This window comes from Dipodomys ordii, unplaced genomic scaffold (genome assembly GCF_000151885.1).
Source record: "Dipodomys ordii isolate 6190 unplaced genomic scaffold, Dord_2.0 Scaffold50, whole genome shotgun sequence".
NCBI lineage: Eukaryota > Metazoa > Chordata > Mammalia > Rodentia > Heteromyidae > Dipodomys > Dipodomys ordii.
In genome coordinates, this window is record NW_012267266.1 from 9,753,144 (window position 1) to 9,766,019 (window position 12,876).

Below are 12,876 nucleotides of genomic sequence, written 5' to 3' on the forward strand. Positions count from 1 at the left end.
TCTATAAATTCTGGATGGAAGCTACAATTTTCAAGATTTTTTTTATTAAGTACCTACATGATGATTACCACTGCCTAGTCTTTATGCAAAAAAACCCAAAAAACTCATAAAAACTGAAAGCCATTAGGCACAAAGGAAACATTTTTTTTTTAGTTCAGAGAGTTTTCTCCTTCAGTTATTATGTTTTTCAGCTTAACTTCAAGAGTTTAATTTAGAAACACCCAGATGTGTTCCATAAATACACTGCACTTACCACTCAGTGACTACCTTGGTATTATTAGGGTCTAAGGTTGTTTTGTTTGTTTTGTTTTGTTTTGTTTTTCTAATAGTTGATCTTTTGTTGAACCATTTGCTATGCCACAGCTGATCCCTCTGCCCAAGTGGCTTTTTTTTCCATCCTGGGGTCTCACATGCAAGTTATAGTGAGCATCTGCACTCCACATACAAATCCATACATTTGAGCTGTGGATCAAGTCTTTAACCAGCAGTCTGTTCCCAGAATGACCAGTGAAAGTCTGTAAGCCTCAAGCTTGCACTCTGCTTGAAACATCCTTCCTAGTACACGATCGCTTGATGGTACAAGGAATGAAAATGTCACTAATTTTTTCCTCTGGCAACCTGGTTATTGGACTTCCTGTCATACTAATCTCTAATTAGAGACCCCAGGTTAGTGAGCCTCGATTCTCACTTAACGCTGCAGGCATTTCTAAGATCCCCATCCTCCCAGGTTCATTGCTGCTTTCTCACTGTGCTAATGCAAGTGAATAGAAGCACTGCTAGTGTTAACAGGCAACCTACATTTCACGAAAAAGAGACAGCATGAAGCCAGGCCTGTTGTGATATTGACAGAGCATAGCACTTCCAATCATTGCAGATTCTGAAATGGAATGGCTGCATTTGACAAAGTTGACTGAATATATGAGTCTGGCCCTGTGAGGTTCACTGCCTTCTCTGTATCTGTCTCTATGTTTGGGGTTTTCAGATGAGATTTTTGTTTTGTTCTTTTTGCCACCCAAGAGTAATATTTCTTACCTATATATAAAAAATAAATCCTTAAAGTCCTCAGGCTACAAATACAAGATTCATGTGTGAAGTGTAGAGCACTATGAGTGTCCTGTATTTACTGAAACTCATGTTTAGCAGGTAGCTTTGAAGCATTAGTAAGATACTTGGCTTCTCTTTTTTAAAATATATTAAGTACTTAGTCTTGAGTATCTTCTTCCATATTATGGATGATCCCTTGAGGAAGAACTAGGTCTATTTAAGAACTGGGTTTCACAGAATGCTTCTTCCCTTGCTATTACCTGTTGAGAAAGTCAGATGGTAGTCTACTTCAGCTATGCACAACTAGAAATCAAAGGCTGGATACAGAAGGAACAGAAACCACTTTATTTTTGCCATATACTGTACAAATAAATTAACCTTTTGTTTCAGGCCTTGGTGAACATTTTAAATATTTTTATGAGTAACAGTTAAAATTCTTATTTTATCATTTTCACTGTAAGAGTTCATTCTATAACCTGCCCATCTCAGAGTCTATGGGCACTAGCTGGAAGAATAATGGGTTTGGGTTTGCATTGTCCACAGTATTTTAGTGGAACCTGATGAGTGTCAGATTCTTAGAGGTCCAGCACGGTTTCCCAAAGAGCCAGGAAACTCCAAGAGAGGCCGACTCTGGAGGTGTATTGCCTAAGAGACAGCACTCAGCCCCTGGGCCGCCAGGAGTCTGCCCCTGGGGCTGTTGGCATTGAGTGACATTGCCCAAGGAGTCTGTGAAGAGTGACAGACCAGCATGTGGGCAAGAGTCCTGAATTAGGAAGCAAGAGCTGAGTGTGCTATTTGCGACACCTTCACAGATACACTGTGGGCACCTTGCTCTTCCCACCTGCAGAGAGGGATCCATTTTTCTTTGCCCCTCCCTTCCTTAGAGCAGAGTCCTATGAAAGAAGAATCTGTTATAGTTACATAGTTGAGATTTTCAGGTGAGACCATAGCCCACCAAATAGTTTACACCTTCAAAGACTAATTAGTTCTAGTCTAGCTCCTGATCCGGCTTCTTGGTTCTTTGTTATTATTTATCTATTTAATGCACGCAGTACCTAGGCTGACACCTCCTTGTTCTTCAGGAGTCCATTTAAATCTCTCTTTTACAAAGCTCTTGTGAACACTACTGGAAGACATCACAGTCCTGCTCCAGGCCTCCTTACATGGCAACTTCAGTTTCCCAAGAGGGCTCTTGTGAGGCCAGGCTGTTGCTGCTGTAATTTTCAGTCTTCCTTTCAGGGTGATAAGTTCAGAGAGGGCAGGGACCACATCCACCTTGCTGACTGTTCTACCACTAGAGCAAGCAAAAGCATGCTGCTGGGAGAGAGATGGGAAGGAAAGCAGTGTTATTTTGACATGGTCACACTTGGCCCTTCATTATGTTCCCATCATAGCTTCAGGAGAGAGTATCTCGTAGAGACAAGATTATCATGGGCTTTGTAATGTACTTACATGCCAAGTTCAATCATCATTCTTTTTTAAAAAATTTTTTTATTATGAAAATACCGTACAGAGGAGTTACAATTACATGGGCAAGATAATGAGTACATTTTTTATCAAGCATTGTTGCTTCCTCCTTTGTTTCCCCTTCCTATCCCTTTCCATATTCCACCCCTCCATATTCCCCCTTCCCCTCTTCTTCCCCCCCCAGCCAAAGTTGTAAAGTTTGTTTTCAATGTAACGAGTAGTTGTACATCTCATTGTTGCAATGGGTCCACCTGTATCCCTATTTAAACGATTTGTTTTTTCCCTTCCCTTCCACAAATTATACCAACATCAAATACAGTGAAAGCAGGGGTTATATCATGATTCTTAACATTTGGAAATGTATGTCAGTAAACATTTTACTGGATCTGACTCGTTCTACTCCACAGGTAACAACCATGTTACCCGGGCACTAGGGAAATTGGTTCAAAGCAAAGAACACTGTTCTGTTTTGTATTGAGGTCCTGAATTCAAACCCTTGCTGCCAGTTACTATCTTTGTGACCCTAGGTGAATATCAATGCTGGTATAGGCTACAGCTTATTTATATTACAAGGCATTAGTGCTCAGATGTCTGGAAAATATATGTTGATTGAATATTATTCCTTTCCCATCCTCACTGAAATGGGAATATGTTTTTCTTTTGCTTTTCTGCGCACTGCGATAAAAATTCAACAACTCTTTCAAGTGTTTTTACTAAAATAAATCATGATGGAGAAGAAAAAAAGATCTTGAATATATCCAACTACAAGAAATCTTAGTTCTATGTGTTTATCAATAGGTATGTGAAACAGTTCAGATGGATAATTCCTCATAGCCCAAAACTATTCTATCTGCTTCATGTTTCACAGGGAAAGAATAGAACCAACCACAAATAGCAAGCTCCTCTGATTTCCATTTGCTCCTACATAGGTGTAAAACCATGTCGACTTCTGAAAGTCACAAGAATCAGAGGGAAGGAATAGCATTGCTTTGAGTCAGGAGACTCACCCATAGATCTGTCTGCCAGCAGATAACTGTGACATCAAAAGATGCCACAAAGTCCTCAAATCTGTTAGGCTGTCTTGAGCCCTGAGTAGGCTATGGATGCTGTAAGCTAAAGTAGCACATATTCTGAAGTGTGTGGGATCCTGCAGTTTGGGAAAGCTATTTACATGGCCCTCAGTGTACAACCAGTGTTGTGGATCATTTGATGCATAATAAAAAGGGCTGCTATCAGTCTACAGTTCAGTTGAATCATTTCATGAGAGTTGCTTGATAACCATGTGACCCCAGCACCATTATGAGCTGCTTTGTTCTCTTGTAAAAACTTTCGGCAAATTCCAGGGGAAAGTATCTGGAAAGATGCATCTGATAAGGTCTGATGGAAAAAATGGCAGCCACAGAATTACCACAAGCATCAACTTCAGTGGGTTAAAGGAGTTTGGGGCTACAAACTGCCAAGACTTTAGAGACTGCACCACTATTGCTGAAATAGTCTAGGAACACTGTGAACTTACCACCACAATTTCTAATGCAGCTACTCTCAAGATAGAAATTAAAGGATTATTGTTTAAGGCCAGCCTGGCAAAAGTTCACAAGAACAAACCAGAAGGTCCCAGCACCATGGCTTAAACCTAGCCATCCCTGCTACTAATCCCAGCTACTTGGTACATGGGGATGAGGAGGATCAAGGACATCTAAGGGAAAAAATTGGCAAGACTCCATCCCAATCAGTAATTCAGGCATGGTGGTTTGAGTCTATGACCTACATACTTGGGAGGTTGTAAATAGGAGGATCATGGTCCTAGACAGAAATGCAAGACCCTACATGAAAATGCCAAAAATGCTGAGAATCTGACTCAAGTGGTAGAGTACCTCTGTAGCAAGTGCCCTGTGTTCAACCCCAGAACTATCCCCTGCCACCCCCAATAAACGAACAAGCCAGGCATAGTGGAGCATATCTGATTTCAAGCTACTTGGAAGGCAGAGGTAGGCCATTTAGGGCATAAATACTATCTGACAAAAAAAAAATTAAAAGGATTGACAGTGTGATTCAAATGGTAGAATTCCAAGGCAAGACCTTGAGATCAGTCCCCATTACCATGCCCAAAGTAAGTAAATATGTTAATTGAACAACTCATTAATTTAGCCAGCAAATGTTTATTGAGTACATACCATATGCTAGGCATATTCTGGATGCTAGGGATATGGTAGTAAACAAAAACTCTGTATTCTATTGAGATAAGAATATACCAGGCAGTGAATAAGGTGGGAAACAAAGAGCTGACTAAAATAGTTCTGTTGTCAAGGAACTTACAGTCTGGGATCATTTAGTACATTTTATTGTTCTGGCATTTTAAACCGTGCTGGAACTTTCTCCATTAGAGAACAAATTACTTCGTGGGCTTTATTCTTAGCTATGACCTAAGATATTCTTGTCATATCTCATTTCTTCTTCTGGCAGGAAACATGTCCTGTTGTTAACATGAGGGAATGTGGAAATTCAAGTCACTTTATGTAAATCAATAGTTTTTTTCAACAAGTTTTAGATGAAATTATGTTGTGTTAACAGTAGGTATCATTGAGAAGATAATTCAGGCCTAGATTTACACTGATCTGGAATTTTCTGGGAAAGTATTGTTAACAAGGAATGACAGTCTAGGTAAACTAGCACAACTGAATCTCTAAAACTCTGAAGGTACTCTCCTCACTCCTCCATCTCAGCAGCAGCAATATGATGAAACTACCTTGTCATTTACCTTAATTAACATAGCAATTTGCTGCACATTTTCCAAAAGTGCTAATAGGTGTTAACTCAAAATAGATTAAAATACTAGACAAATTGCTACTACCTTAGAAAGACTTTCAATAATTGTGAAAACACAAATGATAGTTAGGTAGTCTTTGGTGAGAACTATGAAATCCAATCTCATATATTTATATATATATATATGCATACATATATATTAAACCTCTGGCACATGCCTTTTTTTCTATTTAATCACTGTAATTTCTTCAAATGGCACAGCTGACTATTTCTTTAGGAAGACATACTTCATTTTTTTTTAATCTCATGTCTCAGATAGGAGCTGCCATTGATAGTTTAAGCAAGAGATAAAGAAAATGAATGCAGAAAACTAGGAATAATGGGAAAATTTTAAAATCATCTTTATTTTTGTGCTTCCTTTTAATATTGCATACATTTTATGAGCTGTGTACACTTTTCTTCAAAGCAAGTAGAGTTGTACATGATAAAATGTCTACAGAAATGTGTATGTCGGTGTAAAACTGACTTGAACCTTCCTAGTGTCTTATACTGAACACATCTACAACATCTAAGAACCATGAAGTCTATACAGAGACCAAGTGAGCATAATTTGTACTGTTATACTGTACTCATAAACTGTTTTGTTAAATGCCAACTCCTTTGCACAACTACTTAAGGATAATCAAAAATTTAAAAAGTAAAACATAACTTTAATATAAAAATTGTCACACTGTATCACTAGGAGACATTTAAAGTAAAAGAACCTTTCCTATAGTAAACTTGTGAGCATATGTATTTTCCCATGAATAACTCATACCCAGCAAAGCATTCAAATAGAATATTTGCATTTCCCCTTTGCTTTGTTTTCTAGAATTTATAGAGCACAGTTTAGCAAAAGAATTGCTCAGAAGACATAGCATTACCACAGAGGATTGCCAGTGCTGTTTTTCATACAGCTACACAAAGAAAATTTGTCTTTTCTTATCTACAACCTAGGAATTAACAAAATTATCTCTATTCTTAATGGTGTGTACCTTACTTTATGCAATAGAAATAGATAAATTGAGTTTTGGTATATCAAAGGATACATAAAATATATAAGGGGAGCTGATGAAATAAATTAACTCTTCAGGAAGTCTTGATGAAAGTGAAAATTATTGCCTAATGTATACACCTCATAAATCCATATCTTTCTGTATCAGGTTTTAAGGTAAATTATGTGCCTCTTCTTAAACAAGTTATTACAGAGATAGTTTCTGTTTTTACATATTGTCTCTGCAAAACAATTTGCCTATCAACCTTATGCACAACATTTTTATTGTAAAGATACTATAAAGAGAAGTTACAGTTATATGAATATTGAGAACATATCAAGCATTGTTACCCCCTCCTCTGTTTTTCCTCTACCATCCCTTCTCTCCCTATTTCCCCAACTCTTTCCTCCCCCACTCCCCGAAGTTGTAAAGTTTGTTTTATATCTTGGAAAAGATTGACATAGAAAATATTCTCTGACTTTATGGTAGGTTTCAATGATTTTCTCCTTTCTTTTCTTTTCCTTTCTTTCTTTCTTTCTTCCTACTTTTTAGTATGTTAGATGCTAAGTTGCTCAAATACATTTAGTTCTTTTGCAGTGAGACACACATTTCTCTGGTGTTGTCTCTGATAAAGTGACCTCAGCTCTTAGTGAAACCTGCACCTTTCATGTGTGTTGATGGCAGAAGGGAAAAAGGCAACTGTGCTCCAGTACAGAGACCACCAGCAAAAGAAAAGGGAGAATTTCATGACTGGACTGTGTTACTAGGAAAAATTCTGGCAACTCCTCTAAAGAGCATGAAGACAGATTCTTCTTATATATGAAATTGTTTCTGAAGATTACTGTTTGACCTGTTATTATTTTAGTTTGAACATTATAACTAATGTTAAATGTTATTTTTGAAATATGTCATATGTATATTAACTGGTACCATAGAAGTAGGTTCCTCTAACACATGAATGATTAACTATTGCATTCAATACTATTTATTGGATACCTCCTGAAATACAGCTACCAAGTAGGAAGCTTTGCTTGTCATTTGCTGTACTAGGTATTTAATTCTTAGGGAAATCCTGTGTCCTAAATATTGTTAACATGTTTTTACAGGTTATGCTGCAAAAATCCCATCTAAAGAAGAAAAGTTGGGGCCAGGCATGGTGGCTTAATTTGTAATCTAGATTACTTGGGAAGTAGAGATTGGAAAAGTTCACAATTTGAGTCCAGCCCAAGCAAAAACAAAAAAATACATATTAGCAAGACCTCATCCCAACAAACGGGCTGAGAATGTGGGTTCATCTCTATAACCCCATCTGCACAGAAAGCATAGGTAGGAGGACATTAGCTCTAGGCTGTCCTCAGGCAATGTCTAAAAAGTAACTAGAGCCAAAAGTAGCTGGGGGGCATGACTTATGTATAGAACCATCTTAGCAGTATGAAGCTCTTTGTTCAACCCCAACACTGCCCAAAGAAAATAATTAACTTATTTTTCCAGACCACCCACAAAGCAGCCTGTTATTTCAGAGAAGCACAGACAATGGATTTTATGATCATCTCTCTTTTACATATTCTTTCCAAGCAAACAGCAAGGGTTTGGTGGTATTTTAAGTTTCGTTCTGGTGATCCTGATCTTTTTAAACACGTACATGTATCACAAATACCTTCCTTTAGACTCACTTCAGTATAGCTTACTCAGGAAAAGTGAAATATTGATGCAATTGAAAATGCCCAAGTGTTCAATAAAGATTTTAAATAAAGCCACCTAAAAGTTGTGGTTCTTAGGTTAATCATTTATTTATCTAAAGGATGAAGAAAGCTGTCTAGTTCTGTGATATGAACTGCAATCAGCTTAAAAATAATTGACAAATTAATCCCTTCACAGCACAGCAATTGTAAAGGTGTTAGTTTTAATTAGGCCTGTCTGATTGCCTTGTCTAATCAAGAATCAAGGTGGTATCTTTGATGGTTAAGGTCTATTGGGGCCATCACTGACCTGCCAGCCATGTATGTTTTAATTATTGATTCTTCACATTTCAGCCCTTTTCACAAAGGGACTTGAAGTTTGCAATGCCTTAACATTTAAAGGGAAGGAAAAATAAACATTTTCCTTGCACTTCTATCTGGAATCCTGTGTACTCTCTCCCCATTGTGCTATATTTGTCTTAAAAGGCTATTGTGTTGACCAAGAAGTCAAATGTGATCACAACACTGTCCTTCTATTTCCTTACCTCTCAAGAGCTAGATTTTTAATGGATGTTATTAAGATCTTGATAAATCATGGACATTTATGCTTCTAGAAAATACATTTGATTTCTTTTTTTTGGGGGGGGGGATCTGTCGTGTGGTTTGAACTCTGGGCTTGGGCACTATCCCTGCGCTCTTCAGCTCAAGGTCTGTGCTCTACCACTTGAGCCACAGTGCCACTTCTGGTTTTCTAGTGTTTTATTGGAGGTAAGAGTCTCACAGACTTTCCTGCCTGGACTGGCTTTGAACTGTGATCCTCAGATCTCAGCCTCTTGAGTAGCTAAGATTACAGGTTTGAGCCAATGTTGCCCAGCTACATTTGATTTATTGACGTCATGTCTTAAAAGAAAACCCAGAAGGGCAAATGTACCATTGGTAAGTCAGAGATCCATAAAAAGGAGAAATACTGGCAAGAAGGAACAAAGAGAAGGCTTCTTATGCACCGTGTGCAGGAGTGGGCACCTGCCTGTATCAGTGGTCCCAGTGTGATGGTGGTTCTTTTCTGATTGCAGGTCAACGAAGTGACAGTGGAGCAGTTGGTGCAGCAGTACCCTCACATCACCTTCAGCACTGTGCTGCAGGACTGCAAGAGGACCTTGGAGAGAGCCTATCAGATGGGCTGGACCCCCAACATGTCTGCTGCCTCCTCCTAACACTCCTGCCCCAGCATGGGTCCCCTTGGATCATCTAGCAGGGTGGAAAAGTGTGAGCTTGGAGTAGGGATCTCTTAAAAAGGTTCTAGCTGTCACCTGTGTGCGTGTGTACTGAGTGTGCGTATCTGTGTCTTGTTTGCAAACACATAGGATAAACGCACTGTTATTTGTTCCCAGGTGGGCTGGTTCGTTTTCTTTAAAAACAATGAAGGTCATGCGAAGTATAAATGTTTTAATCTTTATGTTCAACCGCTTGTTTTTCTAAAAGGACTTTAACATTTTTAGAGTCAAAGAAAAGGATGGATGATTTTGAGCTTCTGCCCACTTTGGGAGATGCCCCTCAAAAAAAGATGCTCTTTTACTAGGGAGACCAGAACAGAAGTGAAATTTCTCTAATTAGAAGCCAGGAAACCAGTCTTCAAAATTCCAAGGACATATCCGCATGTAGTTATGGGAGCTCTCGTGTGCTTGCACACTTGTGAGTATACATATACACCAGGACAGTTTCTTTGTAAATCATTTCCTTTCCTGACAGTGGACCTCTCTTTGGGCCATGAAGGGAACACATCACCCACTGCTAACTCACTGTATCGACAGGTGGCCAACTTGCTATTTGGTGGGTGACTTAGGGACTAGAGAGAATAAAGCCCATTGTAAATTTTTATACCAAGGCAACAATCTGAACTCCCCTGGCCAACTCACAAAAGTTAATTATTCATTATTCTACGAATGCATTCTGTTGAGTACTAAATATTTTAGTTGGTTTTACATTAACATTGTGTTAGCTTTTATTTTTGTAGATAGTAATGGGTTAGGATATATTTTAATGATATGTAGATATTAGCATTATCCCTATTGAAGCCACCAATGTAAGTAATGGTGTGCAGTTATAAAAAAATCTACAGATCATTTCATTATTTTGTTAATTTTGATAATTATGAAAATATATTTCTGACATTGAGAGTAGTCACAATGATAATTAATGAGTGAGACGTAAGTAGACAATCTTTTTTTTGAACTTTTTATTTGTTTTGCCTCTAAAATATGCATGTTCCCATTATTTGAATCCTTTTAATGCTACTGCAAAGATCCGTTGCTAGCTAATGTATGAGTTAAGACAAATTAGAAAATCTAATCATTAAGATTCATTTATACTTGCCAGAAATAAGTATGTTCATTTAATTAAAGATTGCCAGCTTTCAGTTAAGACAGTACCTATCAGCAAATGAATATATGTTTTGATTTCACACATTTTCACAATTAATTAATTGTAGGGACTCAGGCTCAAGTAACTTTTCCTGCATCTAGATTTTTAATCGAGACAGCAGGGAGCCTTTTTAAGCTAGAGTGATCGCCTTTCACAATAGAGCTAGAATCAAAACCCGACTTGTGAATTTGCTATTTATTCTTTCCTGATGTGGACATAAATGTTATTTGGTCTTTAACAAATATAGTGAGGTTTGAATTTATTTCTTATCAGTTCCAACATTGCTAAAATGATACAAGCTATAAGAAATTAGCCTTACATTTGAATTCCACCCACATATTTATAATGACTCCTTTTCTGTAAACAACTGTTTCCTTTGGTTGTGTCAACATGTTTCCGATGTGGCATTTTTTAAAATCACAATCAGTTAAGAAAATCTAGTGGGCAAGCACCATGAATAGTTTTCCCATAATTAATTTAATGGATTACTAATTTAATTTGGAGGGAGTCAAATGTGTGTAAGAAAAAAACTTTACCATTAATAAACTACATTTCTTCTCACATATTGAAATGTATCATTTTCATAGCTATATCTCCACCAGTTAAATAAATCTTACTTCACAAAATTTTAAATGATTTTTAACCCAAAACTAATTTATAAGCAAGTATGTATAGTAATAGTAGCTTGAGTGAATAAACAAAAGTTTAATTTTTATATATGTCACACTATATTTTAAATAGTTAAATAAGAAAACAAAAAGGGAGAGCCATCTATGTTATAGATGGTATGGTTTCAGTTCAAAGTTGTAATAATCTTTGGAGTGTTAACAGTTTGGTTGTCAAATGGTTTCAGAATGTATAACTGATTTCTTTTAAATGTTGTATTGTTTGAATCTAAAGTACAGCACTATAATCTGCTTTAGCTTGGGGGTGGGGGGTGGGGGTGGGCTGGGGATTGCACTTACTCTCTAAAATGTTGACTAATCCAGAACGCCTGATGCAACATATCCTGGAAAACTGCTTTGGTACATTTGTAGAAATATGTAGAAATGTCATATCCAGCCTCAAAACATTAATCTCAAAAATAAAAAAAGGAATAAAAAAATAAAAACAGCCAAGAAAAGCATCACCTCAAGTGATCCTGTGATAATTGTTGAATGTGTTCTCATTAGATGCTTTGAAATGAGGCTTGAAATAAATTTTCTAGGCAATATAGCTTCTTTTTGCTTAGAATGCCATAAATACATGTGAACACATTTAATGCAGGGCTTTTTATCTTCTCCAAAATGTCAACAGTATTTTCAGAATAAAGCCTATGAAATATATTGCTGTAGTGGAAAATTCTGGTCCTTTGTCTTTAAATGTCTTTTTGAGTGGATAAAGAAAATTCACTTGGTTTGTAGTTTCTATATTTCTGTGAATCTTTTGACCTTGCAATGTGTTGCAATAAAAGAGAAACAAAGCAGTGTGGTTTTTGTTTTGTTTGAGAGACAATACATGACTCCCCTGTTACTGGGTAGGTACAATGCATGCAGCAGGCTGGGCCCTTTCGTGTTTCACTCTGTGTGTGTGTGTGTGTGTGTGTGTGTGTGTGTGTGTGTGTGTGTGTATTTGACTACTCCAGAATGATAAACAAGATTGAATTTAGGATGTTCCAATTTGGTTGGTTATTTCTGAGATAAGTTTAAAACCTGGTGGGTTTAAACAAGTGAGTTGTTCCAATTTTCAGAATCAAATATATGAATATAACATTTACTGAATAGCAGATGTATGCCAGGAACTAGGGATTTAAAGATAAATGAAGTTCATTCTCACCTTTAATTTGCTCATATCCTAAAAAAGAAATGAGAGAATTAGCAAGGGGATCGGGATAGAGTATGTAATAATGGGCAGAAGGGGGAAGACAAATTCAGTTTGGAGTTAATTTTCAGATGTCCATAAGACCTCAACTTGAAAAATGTATTTGGATATAGGAGTTCAGTTCAAAAGACAGAGACCCTTTGAAATGATATATAGATGGCATTCAAAGCCATAAACCTCTCTGAAATCATAACCTATGTACATCATCTATTATTTGGACAAAAAAGAGAAGAGGTAGAAGTACTGTGCCTTTGGGCAATCCAAAATTAGGAAGTCAAGAGAGATGAAGAAAATTCATCAAAGGAAACGAAAGAGGATAGGCTTGAGAGGAAGAGGAAATGTAAGAGTATGTGATGTCCTAGAACCAAGTGAAGAAAACTTTTCAAGGAGGAGAGAGTAATCAAACAGGCCATATGCTGCTATTAAGGGTTAAGAATTGAATTTAGCAACATGGAAACCATTGGTATCTTTGATATATTTTTATGATGGGGTAAGGCGAAATCCTTACTGCAGTGGGTCCAGATTCTGTGAGGCAAGTCTAACTGTAATATCAAAATCACACAATCATAGTATAAATGAAACCTAAAAGCCAGTCTCATTCATGG

At 37.2% G+C, this 12,876-nt stretch overlaps 1 protein-coding gene across 1 annotated transcript in view; it reads left to right on the forward strand.

The window, feature by feature from the left end:
* Fbxl17 (F-box and leucine-rich repeat protein 17) overlaps positions 1-11,874 on the forward strand; it is a gene marked incomplete at its 5' end in the record, with an annotated part of 467,949 nt that extends 456,075 nt beyond the window's left edge. Inside the window, one exon of the mRNA XM_013020319.1 lies at positions 9,064-11,874. Within this exon, the coding sequence (XP_012875773.1) occupies positions 9,064-9,204 (141 nt within the window). The remainder of the gene's footprint in view (positions 1-9,063) is intronic.
* Positions 11,875-12,876: the final 1,002 nt, after the last annotated feature.